The sequence below is a fragment of the Triticum dicoccoides genome, chromosome 7B (assembly GCF_002162155.2).
Source record: "Triticum dicoccoides isolate Atlit2015 ecotype Zavitan chromosome 7B, WEW_v2.0, whole genome shotgun sequence".
NCBI classification, from domain to species: domain Eukaryota; kingdom Viridiplantae; phylum Streptophyta; class Magnoliopsida; order Poales; family Poaceae; genus Triticum; species Triticum dicoccoides.
In genome coordinates, this window is record NC_041393.1 from 445819947 (window position 1) to 445837141 (window position 17195).

General features: G+C 49.0%; 1 protein-coding gene and 1 pseudogene across 1 annotated transcript in view; one reads left to right on the plus strand and one right to left on the minus strand.

The window, feature by feature from the left end:
* LOC119340026 (single-strand DNA endonuclease 1) overlaps window positions 1-2724 on the plus strand; it is a 4682-nt gene extending 1958 nt beyond the window's left edge. The window contains exons 8-14 of the mRNA XM_037611941.1: window positions 388-447; window positions 593-749; window positions 837-936; window positions 1065-1147; window positions 1238-1338; window positions 1446-1576; window positions 1745-2724. Coding sequence (XP_037467838.1) covers window positions 388-447; window positions 593-749; window positions 837-936; window positions 1065-1147; window positions 1238-1338; window positions 1446-1576; window positions 1745-2681 — 1569 coding nt within the window. The 3' untranslated portion in view covers window positions 2682-2724. The remainder of the gene's footprint in view (window positions 1-387; window positions 448-592; window positions 750-836; window positions 937-1064; window positions 1148-1237; window positions 1339-1445; window positions 1577-1744) is intronic.
* Window positions 2582-4160, minus strand: LOC119340027 (annotated as a pseudogene).
* Window positions 4161-17195: the final 13035 nt, after the last annotated feature.

The following is a 17195-nucleotide window of genomic DNA, read 5'->3' on the forward strand; positions in this document are numbered from 1 at the left end:
TCCTAGAGAGATGCAACAAATTATGTTGGGAATAGTTCTATTTTGTTCAACTAACACAGTAGAAGTAGTACAATCACCAAAAGGATCTAGTGGATGTACCAAATAAAATTGTGACCTTTGATACTAGTAGAAAATTTTGCCTGTGAACTAGCATGCATCAGTTAGCTAGAGATCACTGGAAGTTGCACAAATAACGAAGCTGCCTTGTGCCATTGTTCACCAACAATACCATGATGCTACCTGCCTCCAAACTATTTAGAAGACTCAGTTTTGAGTATTATACTTCTGCTTCATCCTGAGTTTCAAAGTGCGCCCTAGTTTCTAGTCCGAGAATGTACATATTTGATCTATTTCTCGACCTGGTTCTAACTCTTCCAAACTTTCCAGATATCATTTGCGTTGCTTCTTGGTTGTGATTATTCTAATGGAGTTCATGGCTTTGGCCCGGTAAGTACCAGATGGATAGTTTCTATTTTTGGACTGCTGACTCTTAATACTCAGTAAGTTCGTTTAGTGTGATTGCATTGCACTTGCTCTTATACTTTACTATCTGAAACTCTATAGTCTGTAATGGTTCTTTTAAGTACTTCAGGAAGCAGCATGTCGTCTTGTCAAATCTGCGGGAGATGATTCCATCCTGGATCAGATTTTATCTGATGGAGTAAAAGCTACAAGAAAGTGTAAAGGGAAAAAGGCTGGCATTGACAAAAACAAGGGTGGTGACATATGCACAAAAACAAGTACCTCTGGTAAACAAGTCCTTACTCTATTTCTGTGGCTTTGCAGCTATATCAACCTCATTGTACGGCACATCATGCACTGTATTTTTCTTACAGAGGTTGGGATGAGCCAAGATTCTGGCGGTCAATTCCGTGAGGTAATAAACGCATTTCTGGAGCCAAAATGCCATTTGCCTGATTCAGAAAATGTGCGGAGGTAATTAATTAGTTGATCAGTGTACTACTGCCTTGTGTGGTTTTTTAGTTTCAGCTACATAAAACCGTGTCCTCTGCTTTATTTTTCTGTCCTTCTCTTGATTGATGACTACTGTTTTCTGTCTATAGGGTATGCTGCCAGCACCCATTCCGTCATTCAGAGTTCCAACAGATTTGTGAGAAATATTTTGAATGGACACCAGAGAAGACTGGTATTTGATATCTTAACCTGTTATGTCTGGATTGAGCGGCCATAGGAAGGCAGCATAACTATTTATTTATGCCCTTGAATATGTCTGCAGATGAATACATCCTTCCGAAGATAGCTGAGAGAGAACTTCGAAGGTTTTCAAATCTTCGCTCGACATCTTCAGCTCTAGGAATAAAACCATTGTTGAGTGAGGTAGTAGCTTTGCATGCTCAGCATGTTTCTGAAGTAAACATTCTTGTTTCTTGTTTTTGAGGATATTTTCTAGTTTTACTTATCAAGTCTAAGCGTCTAATTTGCAGATTCCAGTACCATGCCCTGTATTGGCAATTACGAAGCAACGAAAAGTTCATGGAAGTGAGTATTATGAGGTTTCATGGAGAAACATGCATGGACTCCAATCTTCAGTTGTTCCAGGGGATCTCATCAGAAGGTCATAATGATTTCTTTTCTCGTACTCTATCCTGCAATAGCCAAACACTAGTCCTATACTGTGGCTACTATAAGTGCAGAAGTTCAACCGTAACAGCACAATATCTTAGTTTGCGATCATAGTATAAAAATGTGAACCTTCTGAAGTATCCTACTTGTGCAATTACAGTGCATGCCCAGAAAAAATAACTGAGTTTTTGGAAAAGAAGGATGAAGAGAAGAAGCAAAAGAGGAAAGCTAGGCCAAAGAAATCAGCACAAGCTGCAGTAAAAGATGTTGATGCGCGGCTCCAAGAATTGATGCTTGGTATCGAGTCTGAATGCGCCACGTTTCCGCCTGCAAGCAATTGTCCTGAGACAGGAGATGTACACTGCGTGGCACCTAGCATGGATATAGTTGATCTGTCTTCTCCATCTCCGCCCCTCCGGGCTTGCAAGTCCCAAAAGTTCATCGGATCAACCACAGCTGCGATGAATGGGGTTGATTTGCTGAGCGGTATGATGGAGTCACAAAGTAGCACCCAGTCCAGCGATGCTCAGAACTCCGAGTCACAAAATAGCACCCAGTCCAGCGATGCTCAGAACTCTGAGTCACAAAATAGCACTCAGTCAAGTGATGCTCCGAGTTTTACCCTTGACGACGACGTGATTGATCTGTCCTCGCCCCTGCCTCCAGTTGCTGAACGACAACCTTGCCGCTTCCAAGACTTGCCACCTTATGACGGAGCTGAACGAAGAGCTCTGACAGATTTAAGCAATTTCCCTGAGAAAAGCAGCATGCTGGGCGTTTCAGATGACAGACACAAAGCTGGTGCAAGCGACGCCTGCGCACCAGTCGAAGCATCGCCGCCAGTCGTCCATGGTGCTCGGATGTTCAATGGCCGAAGTAATGTACCGATTGTTTCGTTGGCAGAATCAGAAGCTGGCGCCATTGATTTGTCTTCTCCTTCTCCGGTTGTCGACAGGAGAAGGAATGGTAACCATGGCAAGGATGCAATAGACATTAGTGAAGCTGACAGTAGTGTCGTGTGTCCTGATGATGATGAACATGAGAGGAAGGCGAGAGAGCTCAGATCGTTTCTCAAGAGCATTAGAGACGAACTGTAATAATATTTGAACACACGATCAATTTGGTGTATTTGATCGAATACATTTGTGTAAAGTTTGCTTTTTTACATGGAAGAAACTGTCCAAGCCCTGAGCAGCAGCAGGCCGTGCGCCACCATGCCGCAGAGGAAGCCCAGCGCGGCGCTGGAGCCGACGAGCGACACGGCAGTGCAGACGAGCATGACGAAGGCCTCCGCCTTGGACGACATGTCCCTGGCGGCGATGGCCAGCTCCACGCCGGCGAAGAGCAGCAGCACGCCGAGCAGCCCCACGGGGAAGCTGGCGAGCACGCGCAGCACCGAGCCGCCGAGGACCAGCCCCAGCGCCAGCTTCAGCCCGCCCAGCGCCGCCACGCACGCGCCGCTGCGGCCGCCGAACTTGTACTGCCCCGCCAGCCCGCCCGCGCCGTGGCAGCACGGCATGGCGCCGAACCAGCAGCCCACCAGGTTCATGGCGCCCATGGTCACCGACACCGACGTCGCCGACGCCTCCTTCTCCGGGAACAGGTCGCGCGTGAGCTTGCACACCGCCACCACCGAGTTGAGCACCGACAGTGGGATCTGCGGCACCGCGCCCTTGATGAACCCCTGCTTCCATGCCTCCCGCGATATGTGCACCACCCGCATCCTCGACGGCCCGGCGCGCAGCTCCCTCAGCGCCGCCGGATGCCGGATGATGGCGAACACCACGCCCAGCACGAACACGATCACCGCCGACGGGATCGCCGACGCCCAGCGCCGCCTCCAGCTACGCCAGCCTCCGTAAGAACGGCTGTTGTTTCCTTCTCCATCTTCTTCTTCTTGGGCTCCTTGGACGTGGTCTTGGCCGGCGCCGTTGACGAGGGCGATGAAGCATAGGGCGGCGATAGCGAGCACGAGGCCGTCGAGCCCGGCCCATGGGCGAGGCTTCCCCACCGCGGACTTGCCCTTGCCAAGGTCCTGCTCGTAGCGTATGTACTTGACGGCGGCCATGGCGAAGTTGAGGCCCTGCGCGAGCTGGATGCCGCGGACGACGGGGAGCGGGCAAAAGTGGGAGCGGGACGAGCCAGTAGACGAGCTTCATGAGGCGGGTGACGCCGAGGAGGAGGACGAAGGCGGCGGTGAGGATGCCGGCGGCCATGATCTCCGGGATGTCGAATGAAGGGTCGGAGAGGGCGGTGGCGGCGATGGCTTTCATGGGCTGGACCGGCATGGGCACGCCGTAGACGAGGTCTGTGACGGCGTTGTAGATGCCGGTGAAGATGAGGGTGGTGCCGAGGTCGAGGTGGCGGGAGAGCGCCAGCGAGAGCACGATGGGGATGTAGGTGCCCAGGTCACCCATGGCGCCGTTCAGCTCGGACCACGCCGACCGGAAGGACAGGTTGTCGCGCGCCCGTTCAAGCAGGGAGAGCGGTTGCTTGGTGCCTCCGTTGCCGGACAGCGCCTCCGGGTCGGAGAGCGCCGTGGTGGCCATGGCCGGTGCAGACGTCATCTTTTTCGAGTGGGGTGCTGAGGTTGTTAACTTAGGCGCCAAATGCGGTGCAGGATTTATAGGAGGGGGACTTTGTGCATCTTTCTTGCAAGTGTTCTTTTCAAACGGAGTCAAAAGACATTAATTACGTAGAAGAGATGTCCAGTTAATTAATAAAAACCGGGCAAAAAACGCCACAAACTGCCGAGCGGCACCCACACAACACCTCACATAGAGGGCCTCGGCAAGATCGCACATCGGCATCACTTTTTCCCAACAGGCGTCATCGCCCTCCTTATTCTCCGAGCAAGCGACTCCGACTTCGTCAAAGAGGAACATCGACCCAACCTTCACCGTAGAGGCTATGTGGAAACACAAGAAGGCATGTGCCGAACTCAGCTACTACCCATGTCGAGGACATCGCAACTTCGACTCTGAAGGATAGTTCTGAAGAAGAACTATGCAAGGCTGCCAGTGTGAAAGACCACCGAACGGACCATCTGCTGCATGTCATCGTCGCCATAGGGGCCCGCCGCCGCAGCTATGACTTCACCACAACAAAATGAGCCGGGGTAATCCCACGAACACGTCGGAGAAGAGCCGACTGCCGCAACCATTGTCGCGTCTCCGATATCACACACTCCCATCACCATTACCACAGAAGACCCGACGTCAACACCGCCATCTTCCATTGGCCCCGCTTGCCAATTCCTAGCTCCAAAGACAAAGCCCTCGAGAGGAGGATATGATGCCAAAGCAGTGTCATCATGCGATCACACGGATCTAGAGTTTCTTCAGAAACTACACATATTGGGCCTGAGAGTACCTCAACGATGCCCACAGGAAGGGAGATGGCGCTCAAAAGCGTCGCCATCGCTAGCTCCGAAAACTCCAGAGACAAGCTTTCGCCCGGATCAACCTCTCGAACTCCGCATGACACGCATCAGCAAGTCCACCATTGAGCCACCATGGCCAAATCCATCCGAATATGACCACCTTCTCACTAAGGCACCAGACTGGCCACCCCGCCGCCACACTATGTGTCGCCGAAGCGCACACACACAGGTAGCCGCCCCACAGATCCTCACACTTGGCCAGGATGCTGCCAAGGAGCACACGCACCAGGACCATGCAACGCAGATACGCCCAACCTCGACCCCCTTCTTGATTATCCCACCAACGACCCTCCCTCCAACTCCTCGGCAGGCTGCTGCCCAACCATCCCTCTGTTGCAGCACGCCGACCCTCACGCCACAACAAACGGTTTGCGCCACCGTCCACCTTGTGGCGATCCGTCCGATCTGCTCATCGTGCGATGTCATCATTGCAATAAGATCGTTGTTGCAGAAGCATCTCCGGCTTGCGGCCCATGCCTGTCGCCATTGCAATAAGACCCATGTTGCAATTGCAACATGATCCTTCCCTAACCTCCGCGCCTTCCCTATCCCTGCAGATCATGAGCGCTACTGGCTCGATCGACTGCTTCTCGGAGACTCACTGTGGGGCTCGTCATCTTCGACAACGATGGCTGTGACGCCCGGATAATAAAGGTACAGTAACCCCACCCTAATGTACCGTGTCATCATGTTTTATTAAGCCAATTTGCCACTTGATGAAATCGGAGTCAAATTCAAATTTCAAATAACAAGTCAAAATTTTATTTCTTCAAACTGTCAAATAAAAATGTTTGTTGGGTTGAAAATATTCACTAAGTAATTACCATGTAGGAACTATCATTTAATGGATTTTTAGATTTCCCCTGGAAACAATTAAAGTGAACAAGCATCACTTATTATGCCCGTTAAAATACGAACTTAATTTCAAACATTTCTAAATAACCCAAACTTTTTGGACAACACCTAAAATATCAGGAGGTAATTATGTGAGGAGTTTCAACTTTAACTAAAATCATTTAGTACCTAAACTAAATACAAAACAGTAGATAAATAAGGAAAACAATAAACAAAAGGAGGTGAGAAACATAATACCTAATCTACTGGGCACGTGGCCCATTAGGCAAAATGACTCAGCCCAGCCGAGCCTCTCCTTCCTCCTGTTCATGGGAGGGCGTGGCGCTCATCCACCGGCGCCATAGCCGGCGATGTGCACGCGTCGGCGATCCCTCGGTCGCGTGGATGGATAAGGCCACCCAAACCCCCCTGGAGAACCCTAGCCTCGCCACTTCTCCTCCCGCTCGCTGCCTCCTTCCTCGCGCACTACCGAGCCATCGACGCCATGGTTCTCATCGTCCGCATGCTCCCTGTCGTCCCCGTGGGCTGGGACCTTTCCAGCAGCGCCTTCGCTGTCCGCCGCGTCGACTACGTCACCGGATCGAGGTCGGGAGGCCACCACATCGACCGGATCGACGCCATCTTCTTCCTCGGTCGTCGCCGCTGCTCTTCATCGATCCGTCGCCTCTGCAGCTCCTAAGCCACCAACGGGCCTCCGTGTGCCTCCGCGGTGAGCTCCCGGTCGAAACCCCTCTCCTGTAGGCTTGGTTCGTTGTTTCCTGCTGCTACTACCATCGTCACCGTAGCTCGTTGCCACCGTTACACTTGCTACCGCCGCGCTCGTCACCGGCCGCAGACACGGCCGAAGCTCCAGCCACGCCCGCTAGGACGCTGCTTGTCCGTGCTACGCTCTCACACCCGTGCTCGCCCGTCCGCGCCCTTCCCTGCGCCTGCTCGCCTCCCGCCCACCGTACGCTGTTAGGCCGAACCCCGGCGCCGCTCCTCTCGACGCCGGCGCCACTGCAGGCCGCCTCCACACCTGCCATGCAGCCCAGCTCTCGTCGCCCCCTCCCTCGCTTGCCCGCCGGCGCGCGCCCTCGGCCGCGCGTGCCACGCCCGCAGCTGCTCGCCCGCGCTTGCGGCCACAACTGCCGTTGTGATTCGTTGCTCTGCTGCCCCTGCTACAGTAACTGAATGTTACTGTAGCGCTGGCTAGCTTCCGTTACTTCTACTCTATTAACCCTCTGGATGGCAAGAAAACCGTGGTCAAACAAAGTTTAACTTAGCTGGGATTAATTTGTATAAGTAGTACACTTGACAAGGCTCAAATGTTTCCATTGGACCAAATCCAAAAGTTACCCGGGTTATTTCCTATGAAAATGACAAATATCTATGTTCTGTTAACTGGAAGAACTGGAAAACAGATTCTGGAATTGACCTCCAATAGCACTTTTCAAACAAATATTTGAGCAAGCAATTGGTCACTAATGTAGATGGACCTGAGGCTGTCATGTAGATCATAGCAGAGTGCCCACATTTGATATAATGTACTAACTCAAAGGATGTATAGAATGCTAGCTATAGCCTCTGCAAAACAACTAAGTGATGTTTAAAACTGAGGACTTAGCCAATTTTCAGGGATTCCAATAAATGTTTAAAAACTTCGGAAAATTGTAGAAATTCATCCGCAGCTCGGATGGAAAAACTTTGTACATGAAAGTTGCTCAGAACAACGAGACGAATCTGGTTACACAGCCCGTTCGTTCGCCACACATCCCTAGCATAGCAAACACGCAACTTTCACTCTCCGGTTCACCTGTCCAAAAATGCGAAACACCGGGGATACTTTCCCGGATGTTTCCCCCCTTCGCCGGTATCACCTACTACCGCGTAAGGGTACACCTAGCACCGCGTATTGTCATGTTACGCTTTGTGATGCTTTGATTGCTCTGTTATTTATCGTGTTTCCCCTCCGTTACTTCTTTTCGGTAGACCCCGAGACTGCCGGCGACCCTAGTTCGACTACGGAGTTGGCGACCCCTCCTTCTTGCCAGAGCAACCAGGCAAGCCCCCCCTTGATCACCAGATATCGCCTATTCTACTCTATACTGCTTGCATTAGAGTAGTGTAGCATGTTACTGTTCGGTTACTCCTATTCTATTGCATAGCCTGTCATTATTGCTACAGTCATTGATACCTTACCCACAATCCTAAATGCTTAGTATAGGATGCTAGTTTATCACCATTGGCCCTACATTCTTGTCAGTCTTCCTTGCTATACTATTGGGCCGTGATCACTCGGGAGGTGATCACGGGTATATACTATACATATATACATACTACAGATGGTGATTAAAGTCGGGTCCGCTCAAAGAGTACCCGCGAGTGATTCACGGATTGGGGGCTGAAAGGACCTTTGTCCCGACGGCCCTCTGTGTGGATCTATTTGGTGGAGCGACAGGGCAGGTTGAGACCACCTAGGCGAGAGGTGGGCCTGGCCCTGGTCGGCGTCCGCGGTTTGCTTCATAATAACACGCTTAACGAGATCTTGGTATTTGATCTAAGTCTGGCCATTTGGTCTATACGCACTAACCAACTACGTGGGAAAGATATGGGCACTCGACGTCGTGGTATGAGCCGAAGCCTTCTTGACGTCAGCGACGGAGCGGCGCGCGCCGGATTGGACCGCGTAACGTGACTTCCTTTGTAATGGAGGTTGCTAGGTCTGCTTCCGGCCGCCCTTGCAACGTGCAGGTGTGCAATGGGCGATGGGCCCAGACCCCTGCGCACATAGGATTTAGACCGGCGGGCTGACCTCTCTGTTGTGCCTAGGTGGGGTTGCGACGTGTTGATCTTCCGAGGCCGGGATGACCCAGGAAAGTGTGTCCGGCCAAATGGGATCGAGCGTGTTGGGTTATGCGGTGCACCCCTGCAGGGAAGTTTATCTATTCGAATAGCCGTGTCCCTCGGTAAAAGGACGACCCGAAGTTGTACCTTGACCTTATGACAACTAGAACCGGATACTTAATAAAACACACCCAGACAAGTTCCACAGACAACTCGGTGACTGCTTTTCCACAAGGCGACGAGGGGAGGATCGCCGGGTAGGATTATGCTATGTGATGCTATTTGGAGGACTTCAATCTACTCTCTTCTACATGCTGCAAGACGGAGGCTGCCAGAAGCGTAGTCTTTGATAGGACTAGCTATCTCCCTCTTATTCTGGCATTCTGCAGTTCAGTCCATTGATATGGCCTCCTTACACATATACCCATGCATATGTAGTGTAGCTCCTTGCTTGCGAGTACTTCGGATGAGTACTCACGGTTGCTTTGCTCCCTCTTTTCCCCCGTTTTCCTCTTCTTTTCAGATGCCGCAACCAGACGTTGGAGCCCAGGAGCCAGACGTCGACGTCGATGACGACTCCTACTACTCTGGAGGTGCCTACTACTACGTGCAGGCCGCTGACGACGACCAGGAGTAGTTAGGAGGATCCCAGGCAGGAGGCCTGCGCCTCTTTCGATTTGTATCCCAATTTGTGCTAGCCATCTTATGGCAACTTGTTTAACTTATGTCTGTACTCAGATAGTGTTGCTTCCGCTGACTCGTCTATGATCGAGCACTTGTATTCGAGCCCTCGAGGCCCCTGGCTTGTATTATGATGCTTGTATGACTTGTTTGTGTTTTTTAGAGTTGTGTTGTGATATCTTCCCGTGAGTCCCTGATATTGATCGTACACGTTTGCGTGCATGATTAGTGTACGATTGAATCGGGGGCGTCACAAGTTGGTATCAGAGCCGACTGCCTGTAGGAATCCCTTTCCACACTGCTTGGCCGAAGTCGAGTCTAGATATTACAAAATTGTTTTACTAACATGGCTGTGCGGCCCATGGGCCCACATCGCCATTTGGGTGGTATTAGGATCTTTTATTCCTCGACCTATACTCTGGGACTCTAATCTCTCCTCTATTCGGGTTAAATGATTTTGCTAAAAAGACTAACTTTAGGTTCTCGAAAATACTTTCTCCCGGAGAGCCCCTCCCTCCAGATGATCGCTTGCTGCACCAGAAGATTCCGAAGATACTTTTTGAGGTTTTTCCGAGACCCTTGTGCCCATCGACTTTACAATCCCTACCACTGATATACGATGACTACCTACAATTGTCGTCCATACCTTCATCCTCAGTTGCTCTTGTTATTACAAGATGCCTTAAATTGCTCTCTGTTGTTCCAAAAATCCTTTAAGCTTACTGCGTTGCAGTTCTTTACCACATGAATACCCCTATTAAAAATTCCTCACACTTATTGAGTATCCGTTCATCCCCAGTTGTTCGTATGCTTCATAAGTTACTCTGAAATACTATTCAACCTTCTGAGCATCCTCTTCAAACTATTGCTCTGCAAATACTTGTATGCTTATATTATGGATGCTCCCATATCACTAGCAATATTCACTAGTATCTTTGGACACTGTCATTTTGATCCTATTGATTCAACATGTGTACGAATGCACACAATCATCAATCGACCCTTCTAAATTATCTTTCCGGCTCAGACGTCATTCTGAACATGAGCTGGTTCTGGACCAAACTATTTGTCGTCAATTGTGCCTCTGGTCTATCCAACTTATCCATCCTTGATCAGAGCGTCTGCTTCTGGTCCCTTGTTTTGGAAATCATAATTCCTTTGTTATCTAAGCATCAAATTATTCAGATGTTCTATAATCTGATGCCCGTGCATTCTTTCTTCCTCTGATTGAGTACCGATACTCACATCAGCTCCGTTGTGGATCGCCCGATCCATTGTTGGATTTCATCCGACATCGCCCTTCATATTCAATAACCTTATGAGCCTTTCCACGGGTATATATTGCCTTTGGTAAATTTCATCCTCTGCTTGGCCAACCATGCTCTGCTTTCGAGCTTGTGTATTTACTTTTGAAACTTGTGGTAGATGTTACTAAGATGCCCGATGGGTTGAACCTATGCCTTCCCCTAATCCGTGAGAACCTGAAAGTTTTCACGAGTCATACTCTTTCGGTGTTCTAACAGATAAAAATTCCAACATTACAGTTATATCAAAGCGAGAGGTGAATGAAATGATATGCATTAAAGAAGTGGGAGTCGACCTTGAACTTTGTGTTCATGCCCATGAAAATGATGTAGACCGTCTCGGAAGCTTCTTGCAAAATGATTATCCAGCTGTATGATTCTTTCAGTATTCTTGAAATTGATTCCTTACAGTTATGGTTCCGACCATGCTGTCCTGATCTGATATATCTGATGGGAATCCATTACAGTACCTCGTCTATTTTTGGCAAGGTTGAAGTATCTACTGTCATAGGTCAATGACCCGGTTCTACTTCTATCATGTTCTACCTTCGAGTATTACCCCCTGGTATCTCAAAGATGTCTTGCCATTGCACCACATCTTACTAACTTTGTTGAAGTAATGTCTTTCCTTGTCGTAATCACTCTACGGGTTCTGGGTTGTTGTCAACCGAGGACACCGACTAGTGAAATTATTCAGCACTACCAATCAAATACCCCTAGTATTTTTACTAGGAAATTCTGAACTCAATCTGGTCATTCCTAGATTGGCTGCATCATGGTCTTGCTATCTTTGACTGTGCTACCTCGTCCTTCTCTGGTGCACGAATTCTTCAGTGTGTGAGCACGACTTTCGTCGATCTTTCAACATCATGTTGCTTGTCTTGAAAGGCAACTTTGGTTCCGAGCTTGCGTCTTATATATTGATCCTATAACTTGCTACTTCGTCATTTCCTTGCTTGTTGCGTTGTTGTTTGATTGCATCCTCTTGAAACCTCCCGGCAAATGTGTAGGATCACCTTCAACACTTTGACTTCTTCCGAGATGTCAACTGTGTTCATGATGAGAAATACCCTCCTTGCCCTCGATGATTTTTATTATCATCGACAACACCCTTGACTTCCTTTCATCGCGAACTTGTCCACATTATGAATACACCTTGCTCTCCAGCTAGTGTTGTGTTCTGCCTTGAAGTATTACTGTCTTTTATGTCGAGAATGTTGAGGGGATTGCTCCACCTCTTAGAAATCCTCAGTATGATGATACTTCTCACCATCACCATTCTTCCTTGGTCCCCATGTTGTTTTTAACCGGGATACCAATATGCTAACGATGTTGCTTGAGTTATGTACTTCTAGCAACCCTATTGCTTTGAAGTTAACGATCGACAGTTCGTTCTTAGACTGTTGGTTACTGAATCATCATTCTAACGTTGATCTTGCTGCCTAAGGCCATATTTCGGGCACACCTTTCAACTAATGATTGATGGTGTATGTTTTCCCTCGAGCATACAACATTAAATCATTTGAATTGACAAGTGTCATCTTCTTGATCACATTATTGTGGAAATCCATCCGTTTGGAATTCTCAATGAATTGTCGCTGAGCCCATCAACCACCTCCTCATTCCCTCCTTGGTTTAATGATGAACTATTGTTTCAGGAACCCGCTCCCATAGTTCATTTCCCGAGAATCTTGCAATGTCATTTCGCCGATTCGTGTCACACCTTTTCTTCTCGGACATCCTTAGTCTGAGGTATCCTGACACCAATCAGATCTGAATCTCGGTCAGGTATGATGGTTGGAGCATATTTCCAGGAGTTATAAACATCTTTACATGACCCGGTAAGGTGATGTCATGCCTAGCACACCTGGCTGGAGGCCCTATTGTTATAGATTCCTTTTCTGCAAGGTTATCCATTCTTCCATGAGGAAATTGTAAGACTTATTCTACAAGTTGTTCCTGATGGATCCTTCCTTTATCCAAAGTCTGACCTTTGCTTGAAGACCATGTCAATGCTATCTCGAAGCATGTCTGTGGTAATTCGATTTTCAATAAGAGCATTTGAAGCACAACGCTAAATTTTCTTTATCAATTATCCAAACACCGTTGTATGGGTAATGTCATGAAATTTCTCCCCCCTTTCCTAAAGGGTTTTCTACATTATATCTTGTCTTGGATATCATGCTCTGTTTGTCCTTGGGAAGGATATACCCCTGAATAATGTGTTTAAACACAATCTTCTTTCCATTGTTCCATTTAATCTGATGATCACCTTTTTCTTTCCATTGTTTTATTTAACCTTTCTGGTGATCTATATGATCTAAGCAGTAATATTCTTCTGCTTATGTAAACACCTAGGTGTACAATCGTGTTGGTAAGGCCCTGTTACTATTGTTGATGACATTTCGGTAACCATCGATGGACGAGAACTTTGCCTAATGGTCCACCTCGTTCAACGAGCAGGCGAATGGTTCTCTTCGTCCCTCGCCCTTGGTATCGATGTTGTTGCCGACATAACTGACGGGCTACCCTCTGACATGCCTTACTTACATGATCGTGCAAGACGTCATCGCTCTTCCTACTTTTAACCAACCTGGTGGGCCCATAACCCACAGTTCCACAAGATCGAAACCTGACTCTTCTTTACAACCCGGATTCTAATGTATCCTTTGCACCTGACTTTGTATGTGATTCACGAGCTAAATGCTATACCAATTATCATCCTGGAATCAAACACCATGTTAATCTCGTTGTTCAAACCCCCATTCCAGCTTCTGTCTAGTCATCGAATGATTGCCTACCCATTTGAAACTTTGGTACCATCGTATATTGCACTCAATGAATTCACTGAAATAAAACTCGTGGGGTACCTTGTGTATTTCCCATTGAGATCACCCTCAGATGCCCAGCTTTGTGGAGATGCATTCTTCCGGAGTTTTTCCCCTTGGTCGCGTTCGTAGGACGATGGAGATCTTGAAGAAAGGATGATGACTTGATCATGGTAACTTGAAGCAGAGAAATGAAGACATCAATGAAAGGGATCAACCTCTTCGAAAGGGCAGCCAAGACCGAGAAGACTCATTAGGTTTTTCGCTACCAGCACCTTTCCCCCCTTACTCCACCGCTTAAATCTCGGGACGAGATTTCTTGTAGTGGAGGAGAATTGTGACGCCCGGATGATAAAGGTACAGTAACCCCACCCTAATGTACCGTGTCATCATGTTTTATTAAGCCAATTTGCCACTTGATGAAATCGGAGTCAAATTCAAATTTCAAATAACAAGTCAAAATTTTATTTCTTCAAACTGTCAAATAAAAATGTTTGTTGGGTTGAAAATATTCACTAAGTAATTACCATGTAGGAACTATCATTTAATGGATTTTTAGATTTCCCCTGGAAACAATTAAAGTGAACAAGCATCACTTATTATGCCCGTTAAAATACGAACTTAATTTCAAACATTTCTAAATAACCCAAACTTTTTGGACAACACCTAAAATATCAGGAGGTAATTATGTGAGGAGTTTCAACTTTAACTAAAATCATTTAGTACCTAAACTAAATACAAAACAGTAGATAAATAAGGAAAACAATAAACAAAAGGAGGTGAGAAACATAATACCTAATCTACTGGGCACGTGGCCCATTAGGCAAAATGACCCAGCCCAGCCGAGCCTCTCCTTCCTCCTGTTCATGGGAGGGCGTGGCGCTCATCCACCGGCGCCATAGCCGGCGATGTGCACGCGTCGGCGATCCCTCGGTCGCGTGGATGGATAAGGCCACCCAAACCCCCCTGGAGAACCCTAGCCTCGCCACTTTTCCTCCCGCTCGCTGCCTCCTTCCTCGCGCACTACCGAGCCATCGACGCCATGGTTGTCATCGTCCGCATGCTCCTTGTCGTCCCCGTGGGCTGGGACCTTTCCAGCAGCGCCTTCGCTGTCCGCCGCGTCGACTACGTCACCGGATCGAGGTCGGGAGGCCACCACATCGACCGGATCGACGCCATCTTCTTCCTCGGTCGTCGCCGCTGCTCTTCATCGATCCGTCGCCTCTGCAGCTCCTAAGCCACCAACGGGCCTCCGTGTGCCTCCGCGGTGAGCTCCCGGTCGAAACCCCTCTCCTGTAGGCTTGGTTCGTTGTTTCCTGCTGCTACTACCATCGTCACCGTAGCTCGTTGCCGCCGTTACACTTGCTACCGCCACGCTCGTCACCGGCCGCAGACACGGCCGAAGCTCCAGCCACGCCCGCTAGGGCCGCTGCTTGTCCGTGCTACGCTCTCACACCCGTGCTCGCCCGTCTGCGCCCTTCCCTGCGCCTGCTCGCCTCCCGCCCACCGTACGCTGCTAGGCCGAACCCCGGCGCCGCTCCTCTCGACGCCGGCGCCACTGCAGGCCGCCTCCACACCTGCCATGCAGCCCAGCTCTCGTTGCCCCCCTCCCTCGCTTGCCCGTCGGCGTGCGCCCTTGATCGCGCGTGCCCGCGCCCGCAGCTGCTCGCCCGCGCTTGCGGCCACAGCCGCCGTTGTGATTCGTTGCTCTGCTGCCCCTGCTACAGTAACTGGATGTTACTGTAGAGCTGGCTAGCTTCCGTTACTTCTACTCTATTAACCCTCTGGATGGCAACAAAGCTGTGGTCAAACAAAGTTTAACTTAGCTGGGATTAATTTGTATAGGTAGTACACTTGACAAGGCTCAAATGTTTCCATTGGACCAAATCCAAAAGTTACCCGGGTTATTTCCTATGAAAATGACAAATATCTATGTTCTGTTAACTGGAAGAACTGAAAAACAGATTCTGGAATTGACCTCCAATAGCACTTTTCAAACAAATATTTGAGCAAGCAATTGGTCACTAATGTAGATGGACCTGAGGCTGTCATGTAGATCATAGCAGAGTGCCCACATTTGATATAATGCACTAACTCAAAGGATGTATAGAATGCTAGCTATAGCCTCTGCAACTAAGTGATGTTTAAAACTGAGGACTTAGCCAATTTTTAGGGATTCCAATAAATGTTTAAAAACTTCGGAAAATTGTAGAAATTCATCCGTAGCTCGGATGGAAAAACTTTGTACATGAAAGTTGCTCAGAACAACGAGACGAATCCGGTTACACAGCCCGTTCGTTCGCCACACATCCGTAGCATAGCAAACACACAACTTTCACCCTCCGGTTCACCTGTCCAAAAACGCGAAACACCGGGGATACTTTCCCGGATGTTTCCCCCTTCGCCGGTATCACCTACTACCGCGTTAGGGCACACCTAGCACCGCGTATTGTCATGTTATGCTTTGTGATGCTTTGATTGCTCTGTTATTTATTGTGTTCCCCCTCCGTTACTTCTTTTCGGTAGACCCCGAGACTGCCGGCGACCCCAGTTCGACTACGGAGTTGGCGACCCCTCCTTCTTGCCAGAGCAACCAGGCAAGCCCCCCCCCTCTTGATCACCAGATATCGCCTATTCTTCTCTATACTGCTTGCATTAGAGTAGTGTAGCATGTTACTGTTCGGTTGCTCCTATTCTGTTGCATAGCCTGTCATTATTGCTACAGTCATTGATACCTTACCCATAATCCTAAATGCTTAGTATAGGATGCTAGTTTATCACCATTGGCCCTATATTCTTGTCAGTCTGCCTTGCTATACTATTGGGCCGTGCTCACTCGGGAGGTGATCACGGATATATACTATACATATATACATACTACAGATGGTGACTAAAGTCGGGTCCGCTCAAAGAGTACCCGGGAGTGATTCACGGATTGGGGGCTGAAAGGACCTTTGTCCCTACGGCCCTCTGTGTGGATCTATTTGGTGGAGCGACAGGGCAGGTTGAGACCACCTAGGCGAGAGGTGGGCCTGGCCCTGGTCGGCGTCCGCGGTTTGCTTCATAATAACACGCTTAACGAGATCTTGGTATTTGATCTGAGTCTGGCCATTTGGTCTATACGCACTAACCAACTACGTGGGAAAGATATGGGCACTCGACGTCGTGGTATGAGCCGAAGCCTTCTTGACGTCAGCGACGGAGCGGCGCGCGCCGGATTGGACCGCGTAACGTGACTTCCTTTGTAATGGAGGTTGCTAGGTCTGCTTCCGGCCGCCCTCGCAACGTGCAGGTGTGCAATGGGCGATGGTCCCAGACCCCTGCACGCATAGGATTTAGACCGGCGGGCTGACCTCTCTGTTGTGCCTAGGTGGGGCTGCGACGTGTTGATCTTCCGAGGCCGGGCATGACCCAGGAAAGTGTGTCCGGCCAAATGAGATCGAGCGTGTTGGGTTATGTGGTGCACCCCTGCAGGGAAGTTTATCTATTCGAATAGCCGTGTCCCTCGATAAAAGGACGACCCGGAGTTGTACCTTGACCTTATGACAACTAGAACCGGATACTTAATAAAACACACCCAGACAAGTTCCACAGACAACCCGGTGATCGCTTTTCCACAGGGCGACGAGGGGAGGATCGCCGGGTAGGATTATGCTATGTGATGCTACTTGGAGG